The sequence below is a fragment of the Epargyreus clarus genome, unplaced genomic scaffold, assembly GCF_041222505.1.
Source record: "Epargyreus clarus isolate Ecla_fem2 unplaced genomic scaffold, WU_Ecla_fem_2.2 ptg000027l, whole genome shotgun sequence".
In the NCBI taxonomy this organism is placed as follows: domain Eukaryota; kingdom Metazoa; phylum Arthropoda; class Insecta; order Lepidoptera; family Hesperiidae; genus Epargyreus; species Epargyreus clarus.
The window spans coordinates 2,480,266-2,508,261 of record NW_027332234.1 but is presented as its reverse complement, the minus strand read 5'-3'; the positions used below and the strand labels follow the sequence as shown (position 1 = coordinate 2,508,261).

General features: G+C 35.3%; 3 protein-coding genes and 1 long non-coding RNA gene across 4 annotated transcripts; 1 reads left to right on the top strand and 3 right to left on the bottom strand.

The window, feature by feature from the left end:
- Window positions 1–107: 107 nt before the first annotated feature.
- LOC140753676 (TBC1 domain family member 31) lies at window positions 108–2,824 on the top strand. The gene has a single exon (XM_073088404.1). The coding sequence runs from the start codon at window positions 271–273 to the stop codon at window positions 2,722–2,724; it is 2,454 nt and encodes an 817-aa protein (XP_072944505.1). The 5' UTR covers window positions 108–270; the 3' UTR covers window positions 2,725–2,824.
- Window positions 2,800–16,967, bottom strand: LOC140753677 (uncharacterized). Its single transcript, XM_073088405.1, has 9 exons — window positions 16,765–16,967; window positions 5,794–5,925; window positions 5,484–5,609; window positions 5,100–5,278; window positions 4,682–4,829; window positions 4,202–4,284; window positions 3,857–4,034; window positions 3,300–3,567; window positions 2,800–3,036 (listed from the first exon to the last, which is right to left on the bottom strand). The coding sequence occupies exons 1-9, from the start codon at window positions 16,774–16,776 to the stop codon at window positions 2,897–2,899; spliced, it is 1,266 nt and encodes a 421-aa protein (XP_072944506.1). The 5' UTR covers window positions 16,777–16,967; the 3' UTR covers window positions 2,800–2,896.
- On the bottom strand, window positions 7,798–8,477 carry LOC140753678 (uncharacterized). The gene is made up of 2 exons (XR_012103593.1): window positions 8,337–8,477; window positions 7,798–7,996 (listed from the first exon to the last, which is right to left on the bottom strand). It is a non-coding gene; the product is annotated as an uncharacterized LOC140753678 (long non-coding RNA).
- Window positions 16,968–18,822: 1,855 nt separating the features above from the next.
- Window positions 18,823–27,660, bottom strand: Rpt1 (26S proteasome regulatory subunit Rpt1). The gene is made up of 10 exons (XM_073089066.1): window positions 27,462–27,660; window positions 27,336–27,373; window positions 26,680–26,853; window positions 25,845–25,984; window positions 24,710–24,878; window positions 24,180–24,312; window positions 23,172–23,298; window positions 21,702–21,798; window positions 19,737–19,945; window positions 18,823–19,157 (listed from the first exon to the last, which is right to left on the bottom strand). Exons 1-10 carry the CDS (start codon window positions 27,532–27,534, stop codon window positions 19,013–19,015), a joined length of 1,305 nt encoding a protein of 434 aa, XP_072945167.1. The 5' UTR covers window positions 27,535–27,660; the 3' UTR covers window positions 18,823–19,012.
- Between the last annotated feature and the right edge of the window lie 336 nt (window positions 27,661–27,996).

Below are 27,996 nucleotides of genomic sequence, written 5' to 3'. Positions count from 1 at the left end.
TAAGAAAACGCAGAGTATTAAGCAAGTTTTTAACGAAAATAATATTTTATTATTTTAAAATAGTATTATCTTGGAGGAAATAAAGCTTGTATTGTATTCCTCTGTAGTTTGTGGTTAACTTTCGTTTCCATGGCGTTTCGTTTGTTTTGATTCCGCCAAATTTACAAATCTACCATTAAAAAATAATAATTTAAATATTTACGTAAGTTCTCTTTATGACTTATGGAACGTGATTTTATTTGGTTATCGTAACATATTTTAACCATAAGAATGGATGAAGTAAACGACCAACATTGTAAAGTGGAAAAGTTCGATATTAAAGTAAAGACGAAATCGAAAGATGGGCTAATTTTGCAGCTGCACCATACTGTCCGTGGATCAAACGGCGAAAACCGTCGCATACGCTTTTCATCGGCTGTGTTTGACGACGCACACGAAAAACTGGCGTGCGCTGATAACGCCGGCAATATTTTTATTTTAGATTTTTATGAACTTAAATTTTGGAAACTGATTTGCAAGGGTCCATGTACAGCCTTACATTTCGTTCCGAACAAGCAAGATGTTTTAGTTATTGCTAGCGCCAAACACTATGATATAAATTTCATGGACGTGGAAACAGGGTGTTGCTCTCTCACGCTGAAGGGCCACACTGCGCCCATCAAGCACATTTCATTTTCAAACACCAAAATAAACAATTTGCTAACGGCTAGCGTACAGGAAGCTGTCTTATGGGAGCTTAAGAATTATACAAAATATTTTACCTTAAACACATACCCGGGTGCACAAATCCAACAGATAATGTTTACGCCCGCAGGGGACTATTTAGTTGCGTGTTTTCAAAATGATACAGTGCAGATATGGAAGCACGAAAATATGAAATCAATTAAACAGATAATTCCAAGTGAATTAAAACACATCAAAAATTTGGCCTTTACTATGAATGGTAGGGCAATGGCCATGGCTGGTCTGTGTTCTAAATTGATTCTCTTTAGCATGGACACTTGGAAAGCGTTAAAATCTATAGATTTGACAACATATAACATATCTGGTGCGCAACAAATAGGTTTTATTCCACAAATGTTTGATGGTGGTGCTAACAAAATCCTTGCTATTTTAAGCAGTGATTGCATATTACACTTAATGAATCTAGAAACACTCCAAGTTATACACACCATTCGGCCGGATTCGTCAGGTATCCGTAAATTTGTAGTAAGTCCCACAGGAAAGTATTTTCTGTGTATCCTTCAATTGGGAGAAGTAAATATTTATAACACTTCAAATGCAATAGATATGATGCAAAATAGTGCTCCATCTCCAGTAAAGAATCGACCTGCATGCACATCAACATACAATGAGCATACTCCATGTCCAACTAAATCTCCAACAATAGCTGAAGTCGAGCAAAAGATGAGAGTTTGTATGGAAAGTGCTCGATTAAGAAGAATATTGATGCAGTATGGTGAATACCCTGATAAATTTCGCTCAATAATTTGGAGATCACTTCTGGCCACACCAAGAAATAAACCAGCTTACTCCAGCTTAGTTGAAAAAGGTATCCACTCAGCATATGAGAATATAGAAAAGCAATTTACTATTCACAGCTCTATAACACTCAAAAGTCTGAAGAGATTACTGTCTTGTCTTGCACATTGGTGTCCATTGTTTGGTGTTACGAAATTCTTACCTGGTTTTGTTTTTCCGTTTGTAAAGGTTCTACAGAAAGATCCTCTTTTATTATTTGAATGTGTGGCTACTGTTCTCCTGAACCAATGTCAACTTTGGTTTGAATATGCTCCCTTTCCACCGATAAGTATTTTGGCAATTATTGAAAACATTCTCGGTGAACATGACCAACAACTTCTTGATCATTATTGTACACTTGGAGTGACCAGCCAGACCTATGCCTTAAAGATTTTAGAAACTGCTTTTAGTGAAGTACTAACTTGCTCTGAGTGGTTAATACTATGGGACCATATCTTCAGTAATGAACCTGCATTTATCCTCATGGCAGTTGTGTCTTATAACATTGTCCAGAAAAATGCGATCAGGAAATTAAAAAATCACGAACAACTTGAAAACTTTTTTCATATGCAAAATCCTATTGATAAAAAAATATTCCTTAAAAAGGCCTATGTTATGTTAAAAGATACGCCTGAAGATATACACCCCAGAAGATTTCTGAATAAATTCACTGCTCTTGAAAAAGGAAATTGTTACCAACAATTCAATGGCTATCCAAAAGCAACAATTTGTTTAAAATTAGCTAAAAAAGAAAGGAAAAAATTAAATAACAAAAAACCTTCTTTAAAGGAACTTACTACTAGAAGTCAAGAAAAGGAAATTAATCAAAGAATACTAACATCAGATTTAGATTGTAGACCAGTGTTTAGCGACGATGAAAATATTGAAGTATGTCGCAAAACCAGTAAGAAATTAAGAAAACGAGATAGAATAAATCACCGTCATACAAAACCTGAAGAAGGTGATCATAAGAACACAATAAAAGATGATCTTATAGAGAGTATTATGTATCCGGCGACTATTCAAGTCAGAAAAAATAAAGGACACTATTCTAAGAAACCCGGTAGTCGAGGACGTGACACAGTAGATAGAAATAATTTCAAGTCAAAACCCAAGAAGTTTTCAGACAAAAATAATGTTTTAGAGAAAGAAGTAGAAAAAATTATAAAGAGTTGCTCTAATTCTGAGTCATCAGATTCTTGATCGGGCTGAGTTGATATGTGATATTTAAGTTAAAAATGTGTACGTAATGTTTTGGTGCGGAAAATAAACGATAAATTCAATAAATAAGTTTGGTTTAAAATCTTTATTAATGATAATTAACAGACACAATATTAATATACTTAAATCAATTCTCCTTACAACAGTAACGATTTTAGTCTTTTTTACTCATCGGTCTAGGGATGGTCGATTTTACGTGGCTAAACTTTTTTCGTGAAGCACTAAGGTTTGGACTTGCATCTGTTACAGATTTCGATGCTCGAGCTGGTGTCACGTATTTAGGTTTTAGTAAGCCTGTAAGGTATAAGAAAATAACACATTAATTGCTACTACTTCTCCATTAAAATTTGTAATTTTACTATCAAAGGGTTGAAATTGATTCGCGTTAGTAATGAAAAACTTGCTAGCTCGACTTGGCGGAGGCACTGCCGTGCCTCCTGATATCTACGTACCTATAGGAGACAAATGATATCTTCATAAAGCTAAATTGGTGTATGAAATTGTTAAGGTTAGTGTATTTACCGCATGAATTAAGAAGTACAAAAGAAAATACTCACTGCTCAGTTTACTGGTTTTATTGTCTTCACTTTTCAGCTTATCAAGTTTTGGCAAACTGGGGTTATCTTTTTTTAACTTGAATATATTTGGAGATATTCTCCGTAGTCTAGATGTTTTTCCGTCTTTAGACATTGTCTTAGTGGAGGAAAGGTTCGACGTAGATGCGCTTTCTGTTCTTTTAAGTCTATTTGAGAGATCTTCTTGGGTCATGACTAAGCCAGATAAGTTTGGACTTGATGCAAATTGGAGTTTCGTACATTCGCTTCCCTGCAATAGTTAAAAATTAGATGGGCGGCAGTTTGTGACAAAATTTAATGCATGCATCCGGGCTTCGGATATCCCGTTAAGCCCTCGTGCCAGTTATTATTCTTAGATAGAACAGTTTTGAAAACTTATCTGATTTCTTGTTTTCCTAATCCATAACCCCACCACCAATCGGCATTGCAAGTATTATAAAATACGCTCCAAGCGTTCTCGTATAGTGGCGTGAGACGTGTGCTCAGCAGTGAGACATACTTCGTATAGTAAATCGTTTTAAAACCTTTGCAAACCTTACCTTCAATACGGATATTTTAGAAACATCGAGCGCAAGGGATGACATCGAAGAATCATGATTGCCGTCTTCAGTAAACTCCCTGATGACCGAAGACAATTTATTTCTTAGTTCTTCAGCTGTCTTCTCTGCACTTATCAAGCTTTCTAATATGCTCGTACTTGGAGCAGACTGGATTGGACTGAAACATTAAATAAGCTGTTTATGAATAGACTGCGGCTACTTCTTGAAAAGGCAAGCTTCATGCAATCTCTAATTCTCAAAAGGGCAATATTGTGCAGTTAAACTTATATCGTCTTTGGAATATTAGAATATTATTTTTGTGAATGAAGAATATTAGATATTCACCTTGATGTTTTATTACTCCTTCTCATGCTACCAGGAGTCGATGATAGCGTGTAAGTGCTTTGTCTTTGACACATTGATTGTACCTAGAATATATAGTTGAGTCATTTAATTTTGTTAGTAAAATTATGTAAAAAAGAGAGAAACAAATTAAATATTTAGCACAATCGAGGCAGAAGTGATTTTTAGTGTTGTCTGCTAACATTTTAGCAATTTTTATTATATAAAAGCCTTGCTACGGACAATATACCAAATCTATACCTTATTAATTGAACAAAGGAAAGATATTACATTTTAATGAGTGGCTTATAGAAATGGTTTGACTCTAGAGCCACCACGCCTATTGTGGCCAAGCACATTCATGTTAAGCGCTGTTATATTCTGGTTTGAAGGGTATGGTACGAGAAATTTAGCCTTCAGGCCGTAGAAGTTAGGACTTCAATCCTATGTAAACACAAGAACAGAAAAAAAAGGATTAATTACTTTCTTATCTACATTCGGATCAGTAGCGTCGGTCGTGAGTTTCTGGAGGGGACCAGGAGCTGGCAGTGGTTCCGCTACACCCTTGTCCATAGTCAGCGTGTCCAGCGAACGATATCTTTTTGGTGTTTCCGATTTTATTTTTAAATGCCTGGAATTAAACAAATCGTAATGTCTGGTATATCTTCAAGTAGTGGGACATACTGATGGTGAAGCGAGTGTAACTGTGTGAGCGATGTGTAAACTGAATTAATCAGCCAGGAGAAAGGGAGACAAAAACGGTCATCATTTTTTAATTTTAATTACTCATACACTTTCTACCACACCACACGGTACTTAACTGCACGGCTACGCGCATTACGCATAATTTCTGATATGATTTTGAAAGTGAAAAACATAAGCAATCATAACTATAACCCACCTTTTCTCAGGAGTTTTCATTTCAATCATACTAGCCGATCTATTGGGGGCGGTTTCCTTAGGTTTTTCTATATCAGACTCGTTATTTTCTTTGATGCAACGGACCATGTCTTGTAACTCTTTCGTCAGACGTTCTCGATGAGCCTTGGGCAGAGACCCGAGGAGAGCACTCCCACATTCCTGGATTAAGAACAATATTCATCACTATCCAATACAAATCTTGGAAATAAGGACCTAACGTAATTATGCTATAAAACTTTACGCGATTTTATTCCGGAGCTTTATTTCTGCTTTATATTGCCGTTTTTGGTTACCTATTCCAACTGGTTGTTACGAGACCTGCAAAACAATCAAACAGCATGCTTGTTTAAATCTATAAAATTACCTTATTTAGTTGCTTTCCACCGGTTACGCCAGATACTTGCCAAAAGCCACTGTTCTGTTGATTTGAGCTCGTTGGGCACGAGCAGGTCACATCTTCGCTCTCTAGTACCACGTGTAATCCTGAAGACTGATAATGGTTTATAATAAGAAAGGTGTTTAGTCGTAGGTCTTAAATTCATTACCAATACGCACTGAAGCAGCGTTGAGTTCACACTTAGTTTAGTTTAGTTCACAACTAGGTGTATATACTAGTACTAAACTGTGAATTGTACCAAACAGTGGGTCATACGAAAAGACTAATTATAACAAACCTGGCAGTTTATAACAACGGTCCTGGTGCCGCCCTCCTGGCTGACATTGGTGTCGTTGGTGTCCAAAGACTTTACGCTGAAACCAAGACACTGCAACATAGCACATAGCTCCACGACGTCTGTATATGCTTCCTAAAAATATATCAAAGTATTAGAAATGCCTAATCTGTGCAACCATATTTAAAATCTGGAGGCACGGCAGTGCCTCCGCCAAGTCGAGCCAAAAGAAGCGGCACGGCCGTACCATACTTTTCCCGAAGCGATTCGGCCCATTTTTGACCCCCTGTAACTTCGTTGCATATGAAGCTAGAAGCCTGAATTTTCAGGAGCCAAGCAAGGATTGTATAGACACGGTACATTTCGAATTTCATTCAATTTGAACCAGTAGTTTAAGAATTACAAGTAGTTAAAGTTCGTAATTTTGTCACTCACTCACTGACTGACTGACCGATCATCAAAAGTTTAAGGCACTTCCAGCAGACATAGAAGGTTGAAATTGAGAATACAATTAGTGTTTAGTATATAACTCATAGAAAAACTAAAATATTTTGCAATTTCTGTCCAGTTATCTAGATACACCAACTACATTAAATAACTTTGTATCCTATATAAGTTATATAGGATTACAAAGTTACATTTGCAGTTAATGAATCTGTGTTTCTGTCCGCGAAATGTACGAGTAGTAGGGGAGCCCATTATGTTAAATGGGTAGAAACTCGAGCGTCAATAGGACGTATACGATTGTGTAGATTACACGTTAGAGTGAAGAAAAGGTTGTGTGATATTTTTCGATTTACCGTGGGAATAGTTTCTAGATGATTCGAAAAATGTAAAAAGCAGAGTCAGACATACTCAAGGCGCGGCAGGTTAGTGATAGAGTATATATCTCTGATGCCGGAAATATGTTTATTTGCTGGTTTGCATAGGGGGACAGCCATACGAGAGGTAAAAATGGAAAAAAAAGTAACCAGCACATTAGATTTTCAAAGGGCATATGAAGTTACCCCAGATGAGTCCCCCATTCGAAAGACTGACGATTCGATTCGAAAGACTGTAACTCTTCGAAAATGGGAAAAAAAAGTTATCTTGACACACTCGAGGGCGTAATATTATTATACAGGAAATTCCAGCTGATGTTTTACTTATCATAACCCTTCATGTGACGATTTAGTGGAGGGGTTTTTTATACTGACGATTTGAAAAAAAAAAATAGAATGAGAATATATAAAGAATAATGCCATCAAAAACAATGCTTGTAAAAAGATCCAAGTCTCGCCATTCAATTCTTCTACCGTAAAAAGTCTTGAGATCTATGTAATACCAAGCCGGTAATGTATGCAGTCCCTACTTAAGGGACCTTCTGTCTTAAGGTATTATCTCACTATCTAACCTAACAACATCTCATGGGACCATACCAATATTAAAAATATTTTATGTTCTAAATAAATTAACGTGGCAATCGTACTGCAAGTCACATTGTGTTTTCATCTTATCATATCGCATCACACAGGTAACATTAGTACGATTGCCACGTCAATTTATTTAGAACATAAAATATTTTTAATATTGGTATGGTCCCATGAGATGTTGTTAGGTTAGATAGTGAGATAATACCTTAAGACAGAAGGTCCCTTAAGTAGGGACTGCATACATTACCGGCTTGGTATTACATAGATCTCAAGACTTTTTACGGTAGAAGAATTGAATGGCGAGACTTGGATCTTTTTACAAGCATTGTTTTTGATGGCATCTCATTCCTTTTTGTAGATATTTCTACTCTTTTCCTTTCCGGTACCTTCCACTAGTTGAATCTCAACAACAGATTTTTTTAAAGGCAATTAAATTGTTTAGGTAGTCTTTGTAGTTATGTAAATAATCTTGCCATTCATCATCACTTTCATTCGAACATGACAATAAATTAAATCTAAAAAAGTTACTATTTTGACAACTGAAATTATGCCCGTTATCCTCAGGAAAAACATCTTCTAAAAACATCTCTACTGATTGTGATTTATTTATTTATTTATTGGGATTTAACGTGTCTTCGTATTAAATAATCGACATCCCTTACTTTCTTCTGAATATCCGACAAAAATCATTGGTAATCTTTCACTGACTTCGTCGGACTCCGGTTTTTGATATAAACCACAGTATTTACTGCCCTTGCTCAAATTAGTTTCAATTTATAATAGACTTCTGACTTCTGAAATGAAATGAAATATTTATTTAATAATGATAACATTCGTTTTAGACTTCTCGCATATACAATAATAGTTCTGTTAGCTGTTTCAACCACAACAATTTGTTTAGGGGTATATAGTATCGCCTTCTTATGTAGAATTCCATTTGTTGATAAGAAAATATTGAAAGCTCTATTACAAAATGTCGTCCCACCATCTGATCTCATACATTTGTTCGACTTGCTAGTTCCCTTTTCAACACTTTATATTTTTGACATTTCTTAAAGACTCACTCTTATGTTTTAGAAAATAAACATTCATCGTGTCATTCGAGAATAATAGTCGATAAATAATAACATGTACCTTGAACCGTTGAGTGAACTAGCTTCCATGGGACTACATAAATCTGTATGTACGATCTCCAGTATGTCGTTCGTTCGCGTTCAGAGGTTTGGAAATGGTTTCTCACTAGTCGTCATATCCGTCGGTAATGTTCACATTATCAAGACCAGTCATAATATTCTTTAAAATTCGCATATATTCCGGATTAATATGGGCTAGTCTTCTATGCCAATATTTATTAGACATTGTCAAATTACATATCGGTGATTTGACAAATTGTATATATACCATTTACGTTGTGGCCAGTTGCGATGATAATATCTATAGAGTTACTAATAGTGCAACCGTTTTTCAAGAAATTAACAGTAAATCCTTTTTCAGTAAGTTTACTCACCGCTAACAAATTCATACTTAAAATTATTTATATTAAAAAGGTTTCTTATAATAATTTCCACGTTTTTTCCGGGTAGGTACTACCACAAAATAAAAACTAACAGAAGTCAATCTTCATACAAAGTGGGCTGGAGTAACGCACACGTAGACACCACTTACCGACTCGTTATCTCGGGGGGACTCGAGCGCATACGTGCGCGACTGTCAGTTCATTTCTGACACGCGTTTGTAACTGTTTTGTACAAGCAATGGAGCAAAAAAAAATACCCTAATTGTGCAATGGACGGTTGTTTAAATTCAACGTTAAACTGTGGATTTTCGTTTTTTTATGGCTATCAATTATCAAGCTACTAGGAGCTGATATTTTTGGTGATCATGGCAAGAATATGTTATAAAGTGGATATCTAAGCTCGATTTATATAGTAGTTTCCTATTTCGAATCATTTGAAACGAACTTAACTAAATTTTTGTAATATTGCGTTGAAATGTTACGTACCTAATATTACGTAAGTTGAAAACATGATTTTTTGTTCGTATATATATTGGTTTGTCTTTAATGCCATTTGGTAGGTTTATGTCTAAAACGGATAGGGCAAAAGGAATTGTGTAATTAGGGTAATCCGTTTAGAAGTTATTAGGGATTTTCTATTGTGAACATTGTAATTTTTTATGTGCTTACATATAAAAATTATTTTCATAGACATTTATTTATGCTCAATAAGGCCGAAATTTGCCTAAACACTTGTTTCCTTGGAAACAAACTTATTATTATTTTATAATGCGGTGACAGTTGCTTAACCTCACGACAGTTATTGTATTTTGTGTATGTTACCGTTAGATTGTAGAATACGTTAGCATACACATTAACTAGGCTTAAGATTAGCTAGAAAATATGCAGATTAACTATGTAGTTAAAATTCGAAACATCTTTTCAGACTTGTTCTTAGGGCTAAAACACATACCTTTTTACGACACGACAACGTATCGTGACACATAGCGACATCGTGCCGCAAAGCGATATTGTTTCGTGAAAATATACAATGTTTGTCGTAAATTCATGACACGACGACGCATCATGGCATGCACGGGTCGACGTCAAGGGGTGAAAATTGATACAATCTTCGTTTTGTACTTTAGGTAGTGGGCAAGCTATCTGCGTTTTAACTGATTTAGGCACATTAGCCGTAACATCTAGTTTTTTTCTCATGACATTTGTCAGAAATTCGGAATGTTTTTGATATTATATAACTTTTTAGGGTTCCATACCCAAAGGGTAAAAACGGAACCCTATTTCTAAACTGTCCGTTTGTCTGTCTGACATAGAGCTCTATTTCTGGAACCTTAATAGATAGAAATTTAAAAATTTTACGGAATATGTATAATGGTGGCCGCTTTAACAATAAGTACTAAAAATAAAAAGAAAAACTTTCAAATAAAGGAGAGTTGCCATACAAGGGCCTTCTTTTTCTTTATGAGGAGGAAATCTTCAAAAGGTACTCGACGACGTGGGAGTGACGCCGGGTTATGTGGGACTTTAGCCGCACTAAAATCCTCCGGTGGCCGTCCTCAACGTTTGTTGGAGAACTCCGGGATCTCCGACTGAACGTAACAGAAGTCCTTTAAGCGCGATGCCCCGATCGAGCTCTGCCCTGGGAGAACAGTTTTCGCTCCTCCTAAACTATCCGGTGTTCACGACGGTATGCGACTACACATACCGCCGTCCTTCCCGGGGACACTTATTGGACGGTTCGAGCTCCCTCTTGCCACTCCCAACTCCGGAAGCCCCCTTGTAGTTGCTTCTTACGACAGGCACGGGATATCGTAACCCTTTTTTAGTCCAGGAACTACAGAGACAAACATATAAGGACCTGCTATTTTTTAGCGTTTTTCATTTGAAATGTTCACAATGCATTATATGGCTGCTATAACATCAATTAGTATAAATAAAAATAAAATAAACAAATATTTTTGTGGTACGGAACCCTCAGTGTACGAGTTCGATTCGCACTTCACCCATTATTTGAATTGAATTTAAATTGAAGTTGGAATTGAAAACGTCTTTTGTCTCGAGGATAAAAACAATTGACGTCGCCTATAATAGTAGGGGAGCCCAAGACGGGATTTCGAGAGTGACTCGAACGCGGCAGATTAAGATATGGGAGATACCTTACATCCTATAGAGTATCTTAAACTATCCATTTGGGGGGTTCAACCAGGGAAGTCCATCAGACTATTAATAAAAAATCGTATTATCTATAGTAGCTTAATTACATGCTGAAAACAATAAATTTATAATCTGATGGTTTGAGGGCGGCGTTAGGGAGTAATAAGGTTGCAAAAAATCTATACCTGGACATACTCGAGTGCGGTATTTTTTTTAATACAAAGGAAATAATGCTAGAAAATATGCACTATCTGATAGCGCCATTTATTAGCATGGATCCCTGGAAAGTAATAGTGTACAACAAACTAAAGGAAAAGGCAAATTTTATGGAAAATACATCTGGAGGCACGGCAGTGCCTCCGCCAAGTCGAGCCAAAAGAAGCGGCACGGCCGTACCATACTTTTCCCGAAGCGATTCGGCCCATTTTTGACCCCCTGTAACTTCGTTGCATATGAAGCTAGAAGCCTGAATTTTCAGGAGCCAAGCAAGGATTGTATAGACACGGTACATTTCGAATTTCATTCAATTTGAACCAGTAGTTTAAGAATTACAAGTAGTTAAAGTTCGTAATTTTGTCACTCACTCACTGACTGACTGACCGATCATCAAAAGTTTAAGGCACTTCCAGCAGACATAGAAGGTTGAAATTGAGAATACAATTAGTGTTTAGTATATAACTCATAGAAAAACTAAAATATTTTGCAATTTCTGTCCAGTTATCTAGATACACCAACTACATTAAATAACTTTGTATCCTATATAAGTTATATAGGATTACAAAGTTACATTTGCAGTTAATGAATCTGTGTTTCTGTCCGCGAAATGTACGAGTAGTAGGGGAGCCCATTATGTTAAATGGGTAGAAACTCGAGCGTCAATAGGACGTATACGATTGTGTAGATTACACGTTAGAGTGAAGAAAAGGTTGTGTGATATTTTTCGATTTACCGTGGGAATAGTTTCTAGATGATTCGAAAAATGTAAAAAGCAGAGTCAGACATACTCAAGGCGCGGCAGGTTAGTGATAGAGTATATATCTCTGATGCCGGAAATATGTTTATTTGCTGGTTTGCATAGGGGGACAGCCATACGAGAGGTAAAAATGGAAAAAAAAGTAACCAGCACATTAGATTTTCAAAGGGCATATGAAGTTACCCCAGATGAGTCCCCCATTCGAAAGACTGACGATTCGATTCGAAAGACTGTAACTCTTCGAAAATGGGAAAAAAAAGTTATCTTGACACACTCGAGGGCGTAATATTATTATACAGGAAATTCCAGCTGATGTTTTACTTATCATAACCCTTCATGTGACGATTTAGTGGAGGGGTTTTTTATACTGACGATTTGAAAAAAAAAAATAGAATGAGAATATATAAAGAATAATGTATTTTCCATAAAATTTGCCTTTTCCTTTAGTTTGTTGTACACTATTACTTTCCAGGGATCCATGCTAATAAATGGCGCTATCAGATAGTGCATATTTTCTAGCATTATTTCCTTTGTATTAAAAAAAATACCGCACTCGAGTATGTCCAGGTATAGATTTTTTGCAACCTTATTACTCCCTAACGCCGCCCTCAAACCATCAGATTATAAATTTATTGTTTTCAGCATGTAATTAAGCTACTATAGATAATACGATTTTTTATTAATAGTCTGATGGACTTCCCTGGTTGAACCCCCCAAATGGATAGTTTAAGATACTCTATAGGATGTAAGGTATCTCCCATATCTTAATCTGCCGCGTTCGAGTCACTCTCGAAATCCCGTCTTGGGCTCCCCTACTATTATAGGCGACGTCAATTGTTTTTATCCTCGAGACAAAAGACGTTTTCAATTCCAACTTCAATTTAAATTCAATTCAAATAATGGGTGAAGTGCGAATCGAACTCGTACACTGAGGGTTCCGTACCACAAAAATATTTGTTTATTTTATTTTTATTTATACTAATTGATGTTATAGCAGCCATATAATGCATTGTGAACATTTCAAATGAAAAACGCTAAAAAATAGCAGGTCCTTATATGTTTGTCTCTGTAGTTCCTGGACTAAAAAAGGGTTACGATATCCCGTGCCTGTCGTAAGAAGCAACTACAAGGGGGCTTCCGGAGTTGGGAGTGGCAAGAGGGAGCTCGAACCGTCCAATAAGTGTCCCCGGGAAGGACGGCGGTATGTGTAGTCGCATACCGTCGTGAACACCGGATAGTTTAGGAGGAGCGAAAACTGTTCTCCCAGGGCAGAGCTCGATCGGGGCATCGCGCTTAAAGGACTTCTGTTACGTTCAGTCGGAGATCCCGGAGTTCTCCAACAAACGTTGAGGACGGCCACCGGAGGATTTTAGTGCGGCTAAAGTCCCACATAACCCGGCGTCACTCCCACGTCGTCGAGTACCTTTTGAAGATTTCCTCCTCATAAAGAAAAAGAAGGCCCTTGTATGGCAACTCTCCTTTATTTGAAAGTTTTTCTTTTTATTTTTAGTACTTATTGTTAAAGCGGCCACCATTATACATATTCCGTAAAATTTTTAAATTTCTATCTATTAAGGTTCCAGAAATAGAGCTCTATGTCAGACAGACAAACGGACAGTTTAGAAATAGGGTTCCGTTTTTACCCTTTGGGTATGGAACCCTAAAAAGTTATATAATATCAAAAACATTCCGAATTTCTGACAAATGTCATGAGAAAAAAACTAGATGTTACGGCTAATGTGCCTAAATCAGTTAAAACGCAGATAGCTTGCCCACTACCTAAAGTACAAAACGAAGATTGTATCAATTTTCACCCCTTGACGTCGACCCGTGCATGCCATGATGCGTCGTCGTGTCATGAATTTACGACAAACATTGTATATTTTCACGAAACAATATCGCTTTGCGGCACGATGTCGCTATGTGTCACGATACGTTGTCGTGTCGTAAAAAGGTATGTGTTTTAGCCCTAAGAACAAGTCTGAAAAGATGTTTCGAATTTTAACTACATAGTTAATCTGCATATTTTCTAGCTAATCTTAAGCCTAGTTAATGTGTATGCTAACGTATTCTACAATCTAACGGTAACATACACAAAATACAATAACTGTCGTGAGGTTAAGCAACTGTCACCGCATTATAAAATAATAATAAGTTTGTTTCCAAGGAAACAAGTGTTTAGGCAAATTTCGGCCTTATTGAGCATAAATAAATGTCTATGAAAATAATTTTTATATGTAAGCACATAAAAAATTACAATGTTCACAATAGAAAATCCCTAATAACTTCTAAACGGATTACCCTAATTACACAATTCCTTTTGCCCTATCCGTTTTAGACATAAACCTACCAAATGGCATTAAAGACAAACCAATATATATACGAACAAAAAATCATGTTTTCAACTTACGTAATATTAGGTACGTAACATTTCAACGCAATATTACAAAAATTTAGTTAAGTTCGTTTCAAATGATTCGAAATAGGAAACTACTATATAAATCGAGCTTAGATATCCACTTTATAACATATTCTTGCCATGATCACCAAAAATATCAGCTCCTAGTAGCTTGATAATTGATAGCCATAAAAAAACGAAAATCCACAGTTTAACGTTGAATTTAAACAACCGTCCATTGCACAATTAGGGTATTTTTTTTTGCTCCATTGCTTGTACAAAACAGTTACAAACGCGTGTCAGAAATGAACTGACAGTCGCGCACGTATGCGCTCGAGTCCCCCCGAGATAACGAGTCGGTAAGTGGTGTCTACGTGTGCGTTACTCCAGCCCACTTTGTATGAAGATTGACTTCTGTTAGTTTTTATTTTGTGGTAGTACCTACCCGGAAAAAACGTGGAAATTATTATAAGAAACCTTTTTAATATAAATAATTTTAAGTATGAATTTGTTAGCGGTGAGTAAACTTACTGAAAAAGGATTTACTGTTAATTTCTTGAAAAACGGTTGCACTATTAGTAACTCTATAGATATTATCATCGCAACTGGCCACAACGTAAATGGTATATATACAATTTGTCAAATCACCGATATGTAATTTGACAATGTCTAATAAATATTGGCATAGAAGACTAGCCCATATTAATCCGGAATATATGCGAATTTTAAAGAATATTATGACTGGTCTTGATAATGTGAACATTACCGACGGATATGACGACTAGTGAGAAACCATTTCCAAACCTCTGAACGCGAACGAACGACATACTGGAGATCGTACATACAGATTTATGTAGTCCCATGGAAGCTAGTTCACTCAACGGTTCAAGGTACATGTTATTATTTATCGACTATTATTCTCGAATGACACGATGAATGTTTATTTTCTAAAACATAAGAGTGAGTCTTTAAGAAATGTCAAAAATATAAAGTGTTGAAAAGGGAACTAGCAAGTCGAACAAATGTATGAGATCAGATGGTGGGACGACATTTTGTAATAGAGCTTTCAATATTTTCTTATCAACAAATGGAATTCTACATAAGAAGGCGATACTATATACCCCTAAACAAATTGTTGTGGTTGAAACAGCTAACAGAACTATTATTGTATATGCGAGAAGTCTAAAACGAATGTTATCATTATTAAATAAATATTTCATTTCATTTCAGAAGTCAGAAGTCTATTATAAATTGAAACTAATTTGAGCAAGGGCAGTAAATACTGTGGTTTATATCAAAAACCGGAGTCCGACGAAGTCAGTGAAAGATTACCAATGATTTTTGTCGGATATTCAGAAGAAAGTAAGGGATGTCGATTATTTAATACGAAGACACGTTAAATCCCAATAAATAAATAAATAAATCACAATCAGTAGAGATGTTTTTAGAAGATGTTTTTCCTGAGGATAACGGGCATAATTTCAGTTGTCAAAATAGTAACTTTTTTAGATTTAATTTATTGTCATGTTCGAATGAAAGTGATGATGAATGGCAAGATTATTTACATAACTACAAAGACTACCTAAACAATTTAATTGCCTTTAAAAAAATCTGTTGTTGAGATTCAACTAGTGGAAGGTACCGGAAAGGAAAAGAGTAGAAATATCTACAAAAAGGAATGAGATGCCATCAAAAACAATGCTTGTAAAAAGATCCAAGTCTCGCCATTCAATTCTTCTACCGTAAAAAGTCTTGAGATCTATGTAATACCAAGCCGGTAATGTATGCAGTCCCTACTTAAGGGACCTTCTGTCTTAAGGTATTATCTCACTATCTAACCTAACAACATCTCATGGGACCATACCAATATTAAAAATATTTTATGTTCTAAATAAATTGACGTGGCAATCGTACTAATGTTACCTGTGTGATGCGATATGATAAGATGAAAACACAATGTGACTTGCAGTACGATTGCCACGTTAATTTATTTAGAACATAAAATATTTTTAATATTGGTATGGTCCCATGAGATGTTGTTAGGTTAGATAGTGAGATAATACCTTAAGACAGAAGGTCCCTTAAGTAGGGACTGCATACATTACCGGCTTGGTATTACATAGATCTCAAGACTTTTTACGGTAGAAGAATTGAATGGCGAGACTTGGATCTTTTTACAAGCATTGTTTTTGATGGCATAGTATTTATGTGGTTACATTGCAGCAATCTATTATCACGTATTCATATAATAGTAAGTTGTATTTTAATTTGTACTTAGGGAAAGATACCAATATAAATAAAAAGCTTGTAAAAATATATCGTTATAACTAAGAACTTAGACAAAACACTATGTCTTATTTGTTGTCGAATATAGATAGATCCATAGGCAGTATTTAACATGAGACCAGCGTCACGCGGATCAGCAAATCTGAGTATTTCTTCTATTTCATAAAAATGTTAAATCATTGACGTCAATTTCGTTACGTATTTCGAAAAATTAATCAAAAAGTAAATAGCTTACCGTTACAGACATTTTGAGATGTTATATAACTCACTACCGCAGCGGTCACTAAGAATTATATTCAAAGCTGAAGATAAACTAAATATTTACTGTTTTATTTATTTTTTCCATAAATAATAGTTACTCCAATTTACAATCAACTTATCCTATCAGTACTATTGTCCAACGACTACTTGGGCGTGTTCTACCCTCATTAAAAATATGAAACTCATTGAGATTTCATAATAAATCTTTTTTTCAAATGGCAATTTTAATATTTTATTGTACCCAGTAACGTAATATATTTTATATCACGGCGTGCGTAAATTGACGTTTTACGCACGCTTCGCGTGCGCAAAACCCCCATTTCCGACCCCGTAATATAAAATTTTATACAACACGCGGACGAAAAATGTTTTTCTGACTCGTGTGATTGCAGTCCTCGCCTGCGGCTCGGCCTGCAAACTCACACTTGTCAGAAAAAAATTTTTCGTCCTCGTATTGTAATGTACTATTAACATAAATGAATGAAAAAAGATCAGTTTTAAATATTCATTTCGAAAAACAGTTTTGTTAAATATCGGATATTTTCATAGCATATTTTAAGTGTAGACTAAACCGAACTGACGTTGAGAGAGCGAGGCACTTTCAAAATAAAATTCAGAGTATTTTAATTCGCCGAGCATAGACGAATAGGTACGAATACCCGTAAGTATTCTTCTTGGGAGTATTTGGTACTCGCTACGATATACTCGTACGTTTTCCGAAAGGTGTAGGTTTTTATGCGTATCAAATTGACTGTACGTACCTGTATACTGTACTGTAATCTTTGATTGTAATATTTGGAGGTATAGGATACAAATAAAACAAGTCATGCTCCTTAAAAATATCTATTTTCGTAATATTTATTTAATACGACTTTAAATTTCGTTTATATCACGGCGTGCGTAAATTGACGTTTTACGCACGCTTCGCGTGCGCAAAACCCCCATTTCCGACCCCGTAATATAAAATTTTATACAACACGCGGACGAAAAATGTTTTTCTGACTCGTGTGATTGCAGTCCTCGCCTGCGGCTCGGCCTGCAAACTCACACTTGTCAGAAAAAAATATTTCGTCCTCGTATTGTAATGTACTATTATAGCACTCTGTGACCTAAACCCGCATTTTAACTACGCATTTCTGTGTCCAAAGTAGCCGATTTATACACCGTACGAATATTAATACACTACCCTCACAGTTGTAAAAAATAAACATAGCTATGAACGTTTCATACTTTTAAATTCCATTTAAAAATTAAAAGAGAGTAATGAGTATTTTTTTTAAAGCTATAATTATTTTAATATTTTATTTTGGACGTATTTATAAATGTTTTTGCCATTGTGTACATACTAAGCAATAGCATCACTATAAGACTAACTATTGGGCTTTATCGAATTTTATTGTTTGTTTTGACTGTGTTTGTTTTATTTTCGCTACACACCATAGTAGGAGATATTTAAATTAGGAATATTTATCAAAATTAGCCATAATACTAGTCCAGTAGAATCTCGACTGTTGTTATTTGTTGTCGTATTTGTGGCATTCCGATTATCGAAAATTTGTATAATTGAGTTTATGAAGAAAAGCTATTTAAACCGATTTAGGAAGGTGATGTTTTTCGACTACATGTTTTTTACGTATGTATTTTTCATTCTTTGGCAAACTCAAACGACTTCATTAATGTTGATACATGATGTGTCGCTGAATTCGTCTAAATTGTGGCGATAACATAGGTTATATTTTTAGCAATCGGGTTTTTGTTTTTTTTTAGTAACTTTCCGGAATTTAAATGCACAAGTCACACAAACTGTGGCTGATCTGTAAGGGTTATTACAAAGTTACTTGTTCACGTTTCACAATCCGAACAATCGCGAATATTTATAACTAAGGTCCGGATAATCGATTTTCTACTGTATCACTAGTATTAGTTTACGAATATTTTTTTGCACCCTCGCTGCGCTCGGGCGCTAACTTCACGCCGTGCAAAAATAGGCTACTTTGGCCACGCGTATCGTAATGTACTATTTTTAATTGCTTTAAATAGAGCAAACGTTATAATTTGAAAGACATGTAACAAAAAAATAGACAAATTATTAATTATGAAAGACTATTATGAAATTTACTAAAAGAAAATGCAAGTGAAATTTTTAACATAAAAGCCATATTTATTTATTTAACGATGTAGTGTTAGTAAGTCAGTACAAATAGATTCTAACACAAGATAAATTAGTTGTATGTCATATAACGCGGCGTGGCGGAGAATTTAGCGTAAGACTTGATGACTTTGTTGACAGCTTCAAGGAAATCCTTCTCGGTGGCCACCTTGCGACGGGCGCGGATCGCGAACATACCCGCTTCTGTGCAAACGGACCTGTGGACATACAGTTTAAATATTAATATATATTTCGGCGGTTAAATATAAAAATCATATACATACAATTTGCTTCAATAAATATTGTAATCCAAAATGGGTAAATAGGAATGCTACCTATTTACCCGTTACTTAGGAATGATGTCCTTTTAGATAACATTATATATTGACAGACATAATACTTAACACTTTTGGGCAACTTTTGGGGAAGTCTACCTACTCCACAGCATGCTTACCCAATCTCAGCATGGTATTAGCACGGATTCGGGTCTTGTATATTTATTTCGTTGATTACTATCGTTAGCTTTGATATGTTTATATTATAAGTTATGTTTACTAACAAATGTATTTGATTTCAGCTTCATTTAGTTGGTTTAGTGAATATATTTGGCCTGTTTTAATTGCCATCAGCACCTTGGGGCAAGTTACCCCCACCGCATGACGTACCTGATCTCAGCGCCCGTGTAGTTGGGGCAGAGACTGGCCAGCAGGTAAAGGCATCAGCATCGGGTCCAAGGTGTCTGGCCTTTTGTTTGCCATCAGCACCTTTGGGCAAGTTACCCCCAACGCATAACATACCTGATCTCAGCGCCTGTGGAGTTGGGGCAGAGCCGGGCCAGCAGGTCGAAGCGGATGTCGCGCTCGACGCTCATGGAGCGCGCGTGGATGCGGAAGATGTGCGCGCGGCCCTCCAGGTCGGGCAGCCCGAACTCCACCTTGCGGTCCAGCCGCCCCGGCCGCATCAGCGCCGGGTCCAGGGTGTCTGGTCTGTTGGTTGCCATCAGTACCTGTGGACAAGCGCCAAGATTTAATTTTTACACTTACAACTTATAACCTTACTATTCACTTAAATCCTACTAAGATTTGTCATAGGGTAAGGTATCATTACAATTCAAATATTTGTTACCTGCAGCAAGTTATCTTAATATTGTAGTACTCAATTTCTTTGAGTTTAAATGTGTAGGATTATAAATTCATCATAGTCTGTGTCTGTATGGTATTGTCATAAGTTTTTTCTATAATATCATTGGTAATTGTTATAAAAATGAATAATACAAGTTTCTTATTAACACTAGAAAGACGGCAAAATTTAACTACCTACTAAGACGGCGGGCGGTCAAATGACTGCAAGTACTCATATTCAGAAAATGCTTTATTTGTATAAAAATGCTACTATGAACTTTAATGATTGTAATATAACGCTCATAATTTATACTATTTAACATATCTAATTGCAATTTTTACATTAAAAAGTTTTAATTTCATTACAAGAACCACAAAGTGGCTTTTTACAAGAATAACATACTTTATAAGTTTTATTTTTACATTTACTAATATAACATTCTCGCCCTTTTCGGTTCTCTTGGATAATCGGTAACGAAGATTGAGAAGTTGAAGGCATAGGTTCTACATATAAAGGATCAGAACCGGAAAGTACTGTTTCAATTTCATTATTTCCACTAAGTGCACTCGCCAAATCCAAAATAAATTTTCTCCGTTTTATTTTTATTCCTGTAAATTTCTTATATATAATGTAAGAATTGATTCCTACTAGATCTAAAATGTTAAAAAATTGTTGTACAGCCCTCCATGCATCGGCTACATTTCATTTGAAATTCCTTCTTGCAAATGATGTAGGTCCTGCTTGCTCAGTAATAATATTCTGTCGAGCCCGACGACCAGTTGGAGTTGATACCGTCTGAAGTGCTCATGTGGTCCCGTCTGTAGCCGTGTAATGGCGATCCTGCTCGTGAGCAGTACTGGCAAGCAAACGGTGACCCCTACCCCTGCCACGAACACGTTTATTGTTATTAACGTAACGTAAATTCGAAAGGGGTACCTGATCTTCTGGGTCAGAGTCTGCACTATCAGAGTTCGAACTAACAGCAGGTAACACAATGTCATCATCTATGTCAAGTACTGCAATTTCAGATTCACATTCCGACTGATCGTTTGGTAGGTTTTGCAATAAATGAAGTATTTCGTTATTATCTAGTCTTCGAGACATTTTTACACTAATTTATTCACAATATTCTAAATAATACGTACTATATGAAGGCAGTTACTCTAGCGACTGACTAATAAAACATAACCATTCACATGTTTACAAAAACACCCTCATATTACAATTATAATCAATACTTAAGTTACAGCAGTCAAATGACTGTCGCCGTCTTTGTCGGTATATCAGCACTTTAAAAGATAAATAAAGACCCTGAGAATCTTTTGGTCATGAATTTTTAGGATTCTTTTCATAATAATAAAAGTCACAAATTATCAGTAAACTTAGTCAAAAAGTTTTGGAATAAACAAACTTTTAAATTGAAAATCCGGTCAAATGACTGCTCCCGTCTTTCTAGTGTTAAAATAAACCCGCAAATATGTACTACTGAAAGTTTTTTTTATTACAGATTTTTTCCAATTTTTATTCATTCATTGCAATTTGCATTATTGATTTGATTACCAAAGAAATATATTACAACCTAAGGCTTTCTGAAACAAAACACATGCAACATGCTAAGTAATAGTTTGGATTTTCTTTACCTTAATGTTACCACGAGGATCAAATCCATCAAGCTGGTTAATCAACTCCAACATGGTTCTCTGTACTTCATTGTCGCCACCAGCACCATCGTCAAACCTAGAACAAATAATAATATATGTTAAGTAGGGCTGTACAATTTAACCGGCCAAGCCGGCTAAAAAAGTTAGCTAAATTAATTAGCTAGCTAACCGATAGGCTTAACTAATTTAACCGGTTAACTTAATTAGCTCAGCTAATTAGCTAACGGCTAACCGGCAAATTTTTTTTTCAGCTATTCACTGATTCCTTTTCTATAGAAAGGTTCAAAAAATAATATTAAGGCTCTTTTTTTTGTTTAAAGAAACGATAGTCGCGAAATTTACTTATTTAATATTTTATCAATAATTTAAATAATTATGTTGAATTGTGATTTTCAGTTGTATGAGATATATATCTTCAATTGTATGAGAAATATCTTAAATATGAAATTTGTGTCACATTTTTTTTTTTTTTTTATATTTAACCTAACGATAAGGCAGACGGGCTACCTGATGGAAAGCAGTCACCGTCGCCTATGGACATTTGCAACACCAGAGGAGTCGCCAATGCATCGCCGGCTTTGGAATATCACATATGATAACTACTAGAAAATTATAACAGCGCACCAAAAAACATCGGCTAAAAAACGTACTACTGTACAAATTAACGTCACCATTAAAAAAAATCAAAAAACGCGCGCAATTTAAATCTTGTATTAAAACAAATTTTATGGTAATAAATTGCTGTAGTATTTATCAAAGACTATCATTTTCAATTATATTATTTTCTAAAAACTATTATTTATACTCACATAATTATTTTTAGTAAAAATAATTATTTAAATTATTGATAAAATATTAAATAAGTAAATTTCGCGACTATCGTTTCTTTAAACAAAAAAAAGAGCCTTAATATTATTTTTTGAACCTTTCTATAGAAAAGGAATCAGCGAATAGCTGAAAAAAAAATTAGCCGGTTAGCCGTTAGCTAATTAGCTGAGCTAATTAAGTTAACCGGTTAAATTAGCTAAGCCTATCGGTTAGCTAGCTAATTAATTTAGCTAACTTTTTTAGCCGGCTTGGCCGGTTAAATTGTACAGCCCTAATGTTAAGCAATACCACACCAGTCTCTTCATCTATCAAGAATATGTATGCGGTTTGTGGGTATGTATGGGCCCGAGGAGATAATTTGTTACGCCGATAAGAAAAAAACTTTAGTTTATAATTAAAACACAAACCTTCTACCGCGCACGTGGAGCGCGTGCGCATTGATTGGAGGCTACGATTGAACTGCTACTGATAGTAGTAGAACTATTCGATATGAAAGGATAGCGGTAAAAAATCACATCTATTACACTAGCATTACCACAATGACTTCTTGTCCTGACATCATATACATTTCATGGTAACAACTATTTAAACATAATCAATACAAGACGATAATCAGTATACCTAGCTCCTCCGATAGCGTCGATTTCGTCGAAGAATATGAGGCAAGCCTTCTTGCTGCGCGCCATCTCGAACAACTCCCGCACCATACGCGCTCCCTCACCCACGTACTTCTGCACTAACTCCGAACCTAATAAAAACACACATTGATTTAACATTATTTGACAATATTAATGATGTCTATATGGTACACAACTGAAGAAAATTAATAACAGCGTATCGTGAGTACCCGTTACATATTAAAATGTCTCAATTCTGCGATAACATTAGTTTTGATAACTTATATATAGCTGGACACATATTGTTAATGTTAATTAGTGGTTCATTGCTAGACATGAAGTGAAACTTATGTAGAGGGCTGATTTTCAGAACGATTTAAAATCGCACTTCGTCGAATATTTTATTATACTTGATACGCTGTTCGAGTATATTGTAGTATTGTACCGCACACAGTAGCATTGATACAAGGCTTAATTTTACAATGATGTTCAGTGCGATGGATACTGTAGGAGAGTTGTATCAAAGCATCATCAAAACTTATAAACGACGCTCTTTCTTTACTCTCCATATAAGATTATGCAATGAGTGTTATAAAAAAAACTTATTATCCTTTTATACACACCAGTGGCCATCCACATTTTGAAAACAAAAAACTACTTAAATTATAGATTTCAGTGTTAATCTAAAACAATTTCAGGTACGTATAACCCTCAAATATCTTACATTGGTGATACATTACACAAGACAAATATGAAATGAGTCTTACACACACTACGAAACATTGTATCGTCCGCGCCAAACTTCTATTCCGCTATGAAGTTCCTATACTCCGTAACGTTTGTGCACACAAACTGCGCTATGTATCCGCGAGCGAGAGCGAGTAGCGGATGGATGCTAGGAGGATCCCGGGCTGTCTTTGTCCCACTAATATCTACAATTTGCTCTTCGATGCGACTCACTTCTACCACCTCAACATATTATGTATATGTACTATGTAGTCTACAAACTCACCGATGACCCTGATGAAGCAGGCGTCGGTGCGGTTGGCCACAGCGCGGGCGCAGAGCGTCTTGCCGGTGCCGGGCGGCCCGAACAGCAGCACACCCTTGGGGGGCTCGATACCCAGCTTCACGAACTTCTCTGGCTGTAGAAGGAAATAAATATAAATTACAAAATGATATGATTTTGCCAATAATTTTGTACATAGATGAACACTACCTAATTATATGACGCGGTTTTTGAAGATGGTAGAACCCTTTTTGGTTCGACTCCGGCGGCACCACCGCCACACCTATTTCTATCTTATAACATCAGTGTTAAGCGCTGCTGTGTTCTGGTTTGAAGAGTGTGGTAAGAGACATATTTTTTTGAGGCATTTCAGATTAGTCCTCAGGGACCTCTGTGGCCGACCTCAGGTAGGAATATCTAATGCAATCTGGGGTTGATTACAGACATCCATGGGCGGCAGTAGTTACTTACCATCTGATGGATTGCATGCTTGTCTGCTGCTCCTATATTATAACAAAAAAAACATTCCTTACATGTAGCAGGGGCGTCTCAACAACTTCCCGAAGCTTCTCAATCTGCTCCTTGCAGCCACCAACATCACTGTAGGTGACATCAGGCTTCTCTTCAACCTGCATCATGGTGACCGTTGGATCAATCTTCGGTGGCAGAGGAATGTGTATCTGGTACTTGTTGCGGTCCACACTGCCAATAGTAAAGGTTATTTTCATGTTTACAAATTTAGACTTTTCTTTTAAAGATCGGGTTAGTACAAGAGCTGGAAGTCTAATTGATGGTGAGTGATGTGATGGAAGACATCCGTAACCAACTCCATATAGAATTGTTTTTATTTGAAATCAACAGATGGGTGGTTGCCACTCCTGCATCAGTCGGCATCCATATTGTCCCCTGAAGTGCTTAAAAACATAGCCTATGTTACACACACAATATAGACAAATCTAACCATACCTAATATGGTAAAATCCGTCAAGTCAGTTTGGCCGTAGGGTACATTAAATGGACTCGAAAAACATTACTCTCCCAGGTATAAAATAAATTACATATTGTTTTGTAGTTCCCAGTTATAACACATTACATAAGCTTAAATGTAATGTACTAAAAGTCAGTGAACAGTTATATAGGAGGCACAGACAAGAATCTGCTAATTTTTAAACAACTTCCAATAATGCCTCCATTCATATTTATTAAAATAAAATAATTATACATATAAAACAAATAAATACATTTATAGTACACTATAATTATGTTATTTTATATGCAATTGATTTTTTTTTATTCTTCAATCACATGTTGAATTTCATTCCAAAAATAAAATTAAAGTTTGTTTTTGTATGGATATTTTCAGCTCACACAAACATATATAGCAGAAATGTTTAGGAAGCAATCTTAACATAAAAACCTTTTAAAAGAGTCATGAAAACATAAAAATGTATTATGTATGTGTAATAAACATCTCATAAGTCATAAAAAAGGTGATCATGTTTAATACAGCATGAATTTAATCACTTTTGGCATTTTTTTAAGAACTCTGTGGCACATCTCATACATTTTTCAAAAATCATTATTAAAATACAAACAAATAAACAGTGATAAAGCATTTACTAATAAATTACTACTTTTAAAGACACTAGAAGGTTCAATAAGACTTACCCAACCCTCATCCCTTCTTCAATATCAGTTGGTGCTACAGAATCGGCCAAATCCACCACAAACTTTGCAAACTGCTTCACATTGATTATGTATTTTGGATCATTGGAATCTGCATTGATGATCTTTGTACATCTTGCTACCTATGGAGTTAAATATTTTTATTAACTAAATCTTTTCCAGACCACTCACCAAAGTATATTATTGAGAAGTAACATAAGCATGGTGAATTATAGTTTGACTTTGAAAGAAATGAGGTCACTGTCTCTCTATTAATGTCCTACTGCTGGGAACAGGTCTATGTAGACTTGTGTGATTGAACATCTTTTTTAAAGTTGAACAATAACATTATACCTATACAACTGAATGTTAAAAAAGTTTTATGAGGTAAATGAAATCTACCAACATGTGCTTATCCACTGGTTTAGATTATTACCTAAATTGTCTTTCTTTATTTATTTATTTATTTATAAGACACACCAACAGCATTACATACAAAATATATTATACAGACTTATTCTTATACACGTTGACTGGTATGCATGCCAGTTACAGGTGCGTACATCTTTGCTAATCTTAAATATAGACCTATATATAAAGCATAACAGTAAAGTATATAGACCAAATAACTAATCTAAAGTATCAATAAAGTGAGATATTGTTCTGTAGATCATTTGCTGAAATGTGCGGTAAGCTTTTTTCTCAGGCTTGCGCCTGAGTCGTGGAAAATATCTATTTCGTTAATAAGTGCAGAGAGCCGAGAGCCTTTCTTGTTATTCTTAAAGACCCAAAACCAACAATAATAATAATAACGATAATATGTGGTATGAGCAGATACCTGTAAGGGCTGTTCATTCTGTAGTGTTTGTTTGTCAGCAGCCAAGTCCCAGAGTGCTGGTGGTGCCAACCCTGTGTCCGACTCCTTGATGCCAGTCAGCTCATTTACCCGCTTCATCACCGTCTGGATGCCATCCTCCACTTCCTTGATTATTTTTGTGTACTGTCCTTGGCCCTGGAGATTTAATTCTAGATAAAAATATAGTAACATTGAAATTTGTCATTAAGTTGTAATGGTGTAAGATAATATGTAGACTAGTTATCAAGCCCAAAAACCCATTATAAGCCAAATAGTATCATTAATAGAAAGAAAATGTACGAAATTAACAAGTCTGTCTCTTATTACAATAAAACAAAACCTTTAATAAAGGATATAAGGATAATAAGGCAAAACCTTTTATAAAGGATCTATAAGTATGAGAGTTTGATGAAAAATTAAAAAAAACTTTTGATTTAAATTATAAACCTATTTAAAAGGAATTGTGGTATACTTGTATTAGCAATGAATATAGAGAAAGATAAAGAGAGTCCTAATATACATTAACAAATTGTACTGTACTAAAATCAAACATAACTAAATGTGCCAGTCATTGTCCTACAAACATTTTGAAAACGTATGTAATTTCTATAATTTATAAATGAATAAAAATAACTTACATAAGATTTTAATAGCGCAATATCGCCTTCATCAAGTGCTGCAAATTTTAAATGAAAACAATCATTAATAACAAGTATTTATAGACAGAAGGTTAAAACTATAATATTCTTCAAGTTGTTACTTACATTTGATTTCCTTCTCCGGTTCTTCCTTATCATCTTTTACTTTTCTCATATCATCTCCTAAATGGTCTGGCATTTTTATTATTTATTATAAACTTATTTCCAGTTACTAAAAAGGTATTCGTGTTAAAAATGTCCGACTTGCAGTTTTAGATTTTGCTTTTCATTACACGCAGTTTTTAACTTTTGATGTCTAATTGTCTATGTCTACTCTACCACAGATTACCTATAATCCTAACAGAGTACTCTATATAACAGACTTACAAGTCTTAATACAACAATACTTAATACAATATGACAAAATAATTGATTTTTATAATATTGGATTATTTTTGTATTATATCTAATTGATTTTTAAAATGGTTATATTTTTTTTTAACTTCAGAAAAAGATTATCGGTACAATTTTTATACATTTGGTTATAGCGTGGAGGCGTTAATTTATCATCATCAAAAAAATGTAAAATGAAATAAATTTTCACTTTACACTTGCTTATAAAATGAATTATTTTTCAGGTGAAAGATTAATGATAAAAACT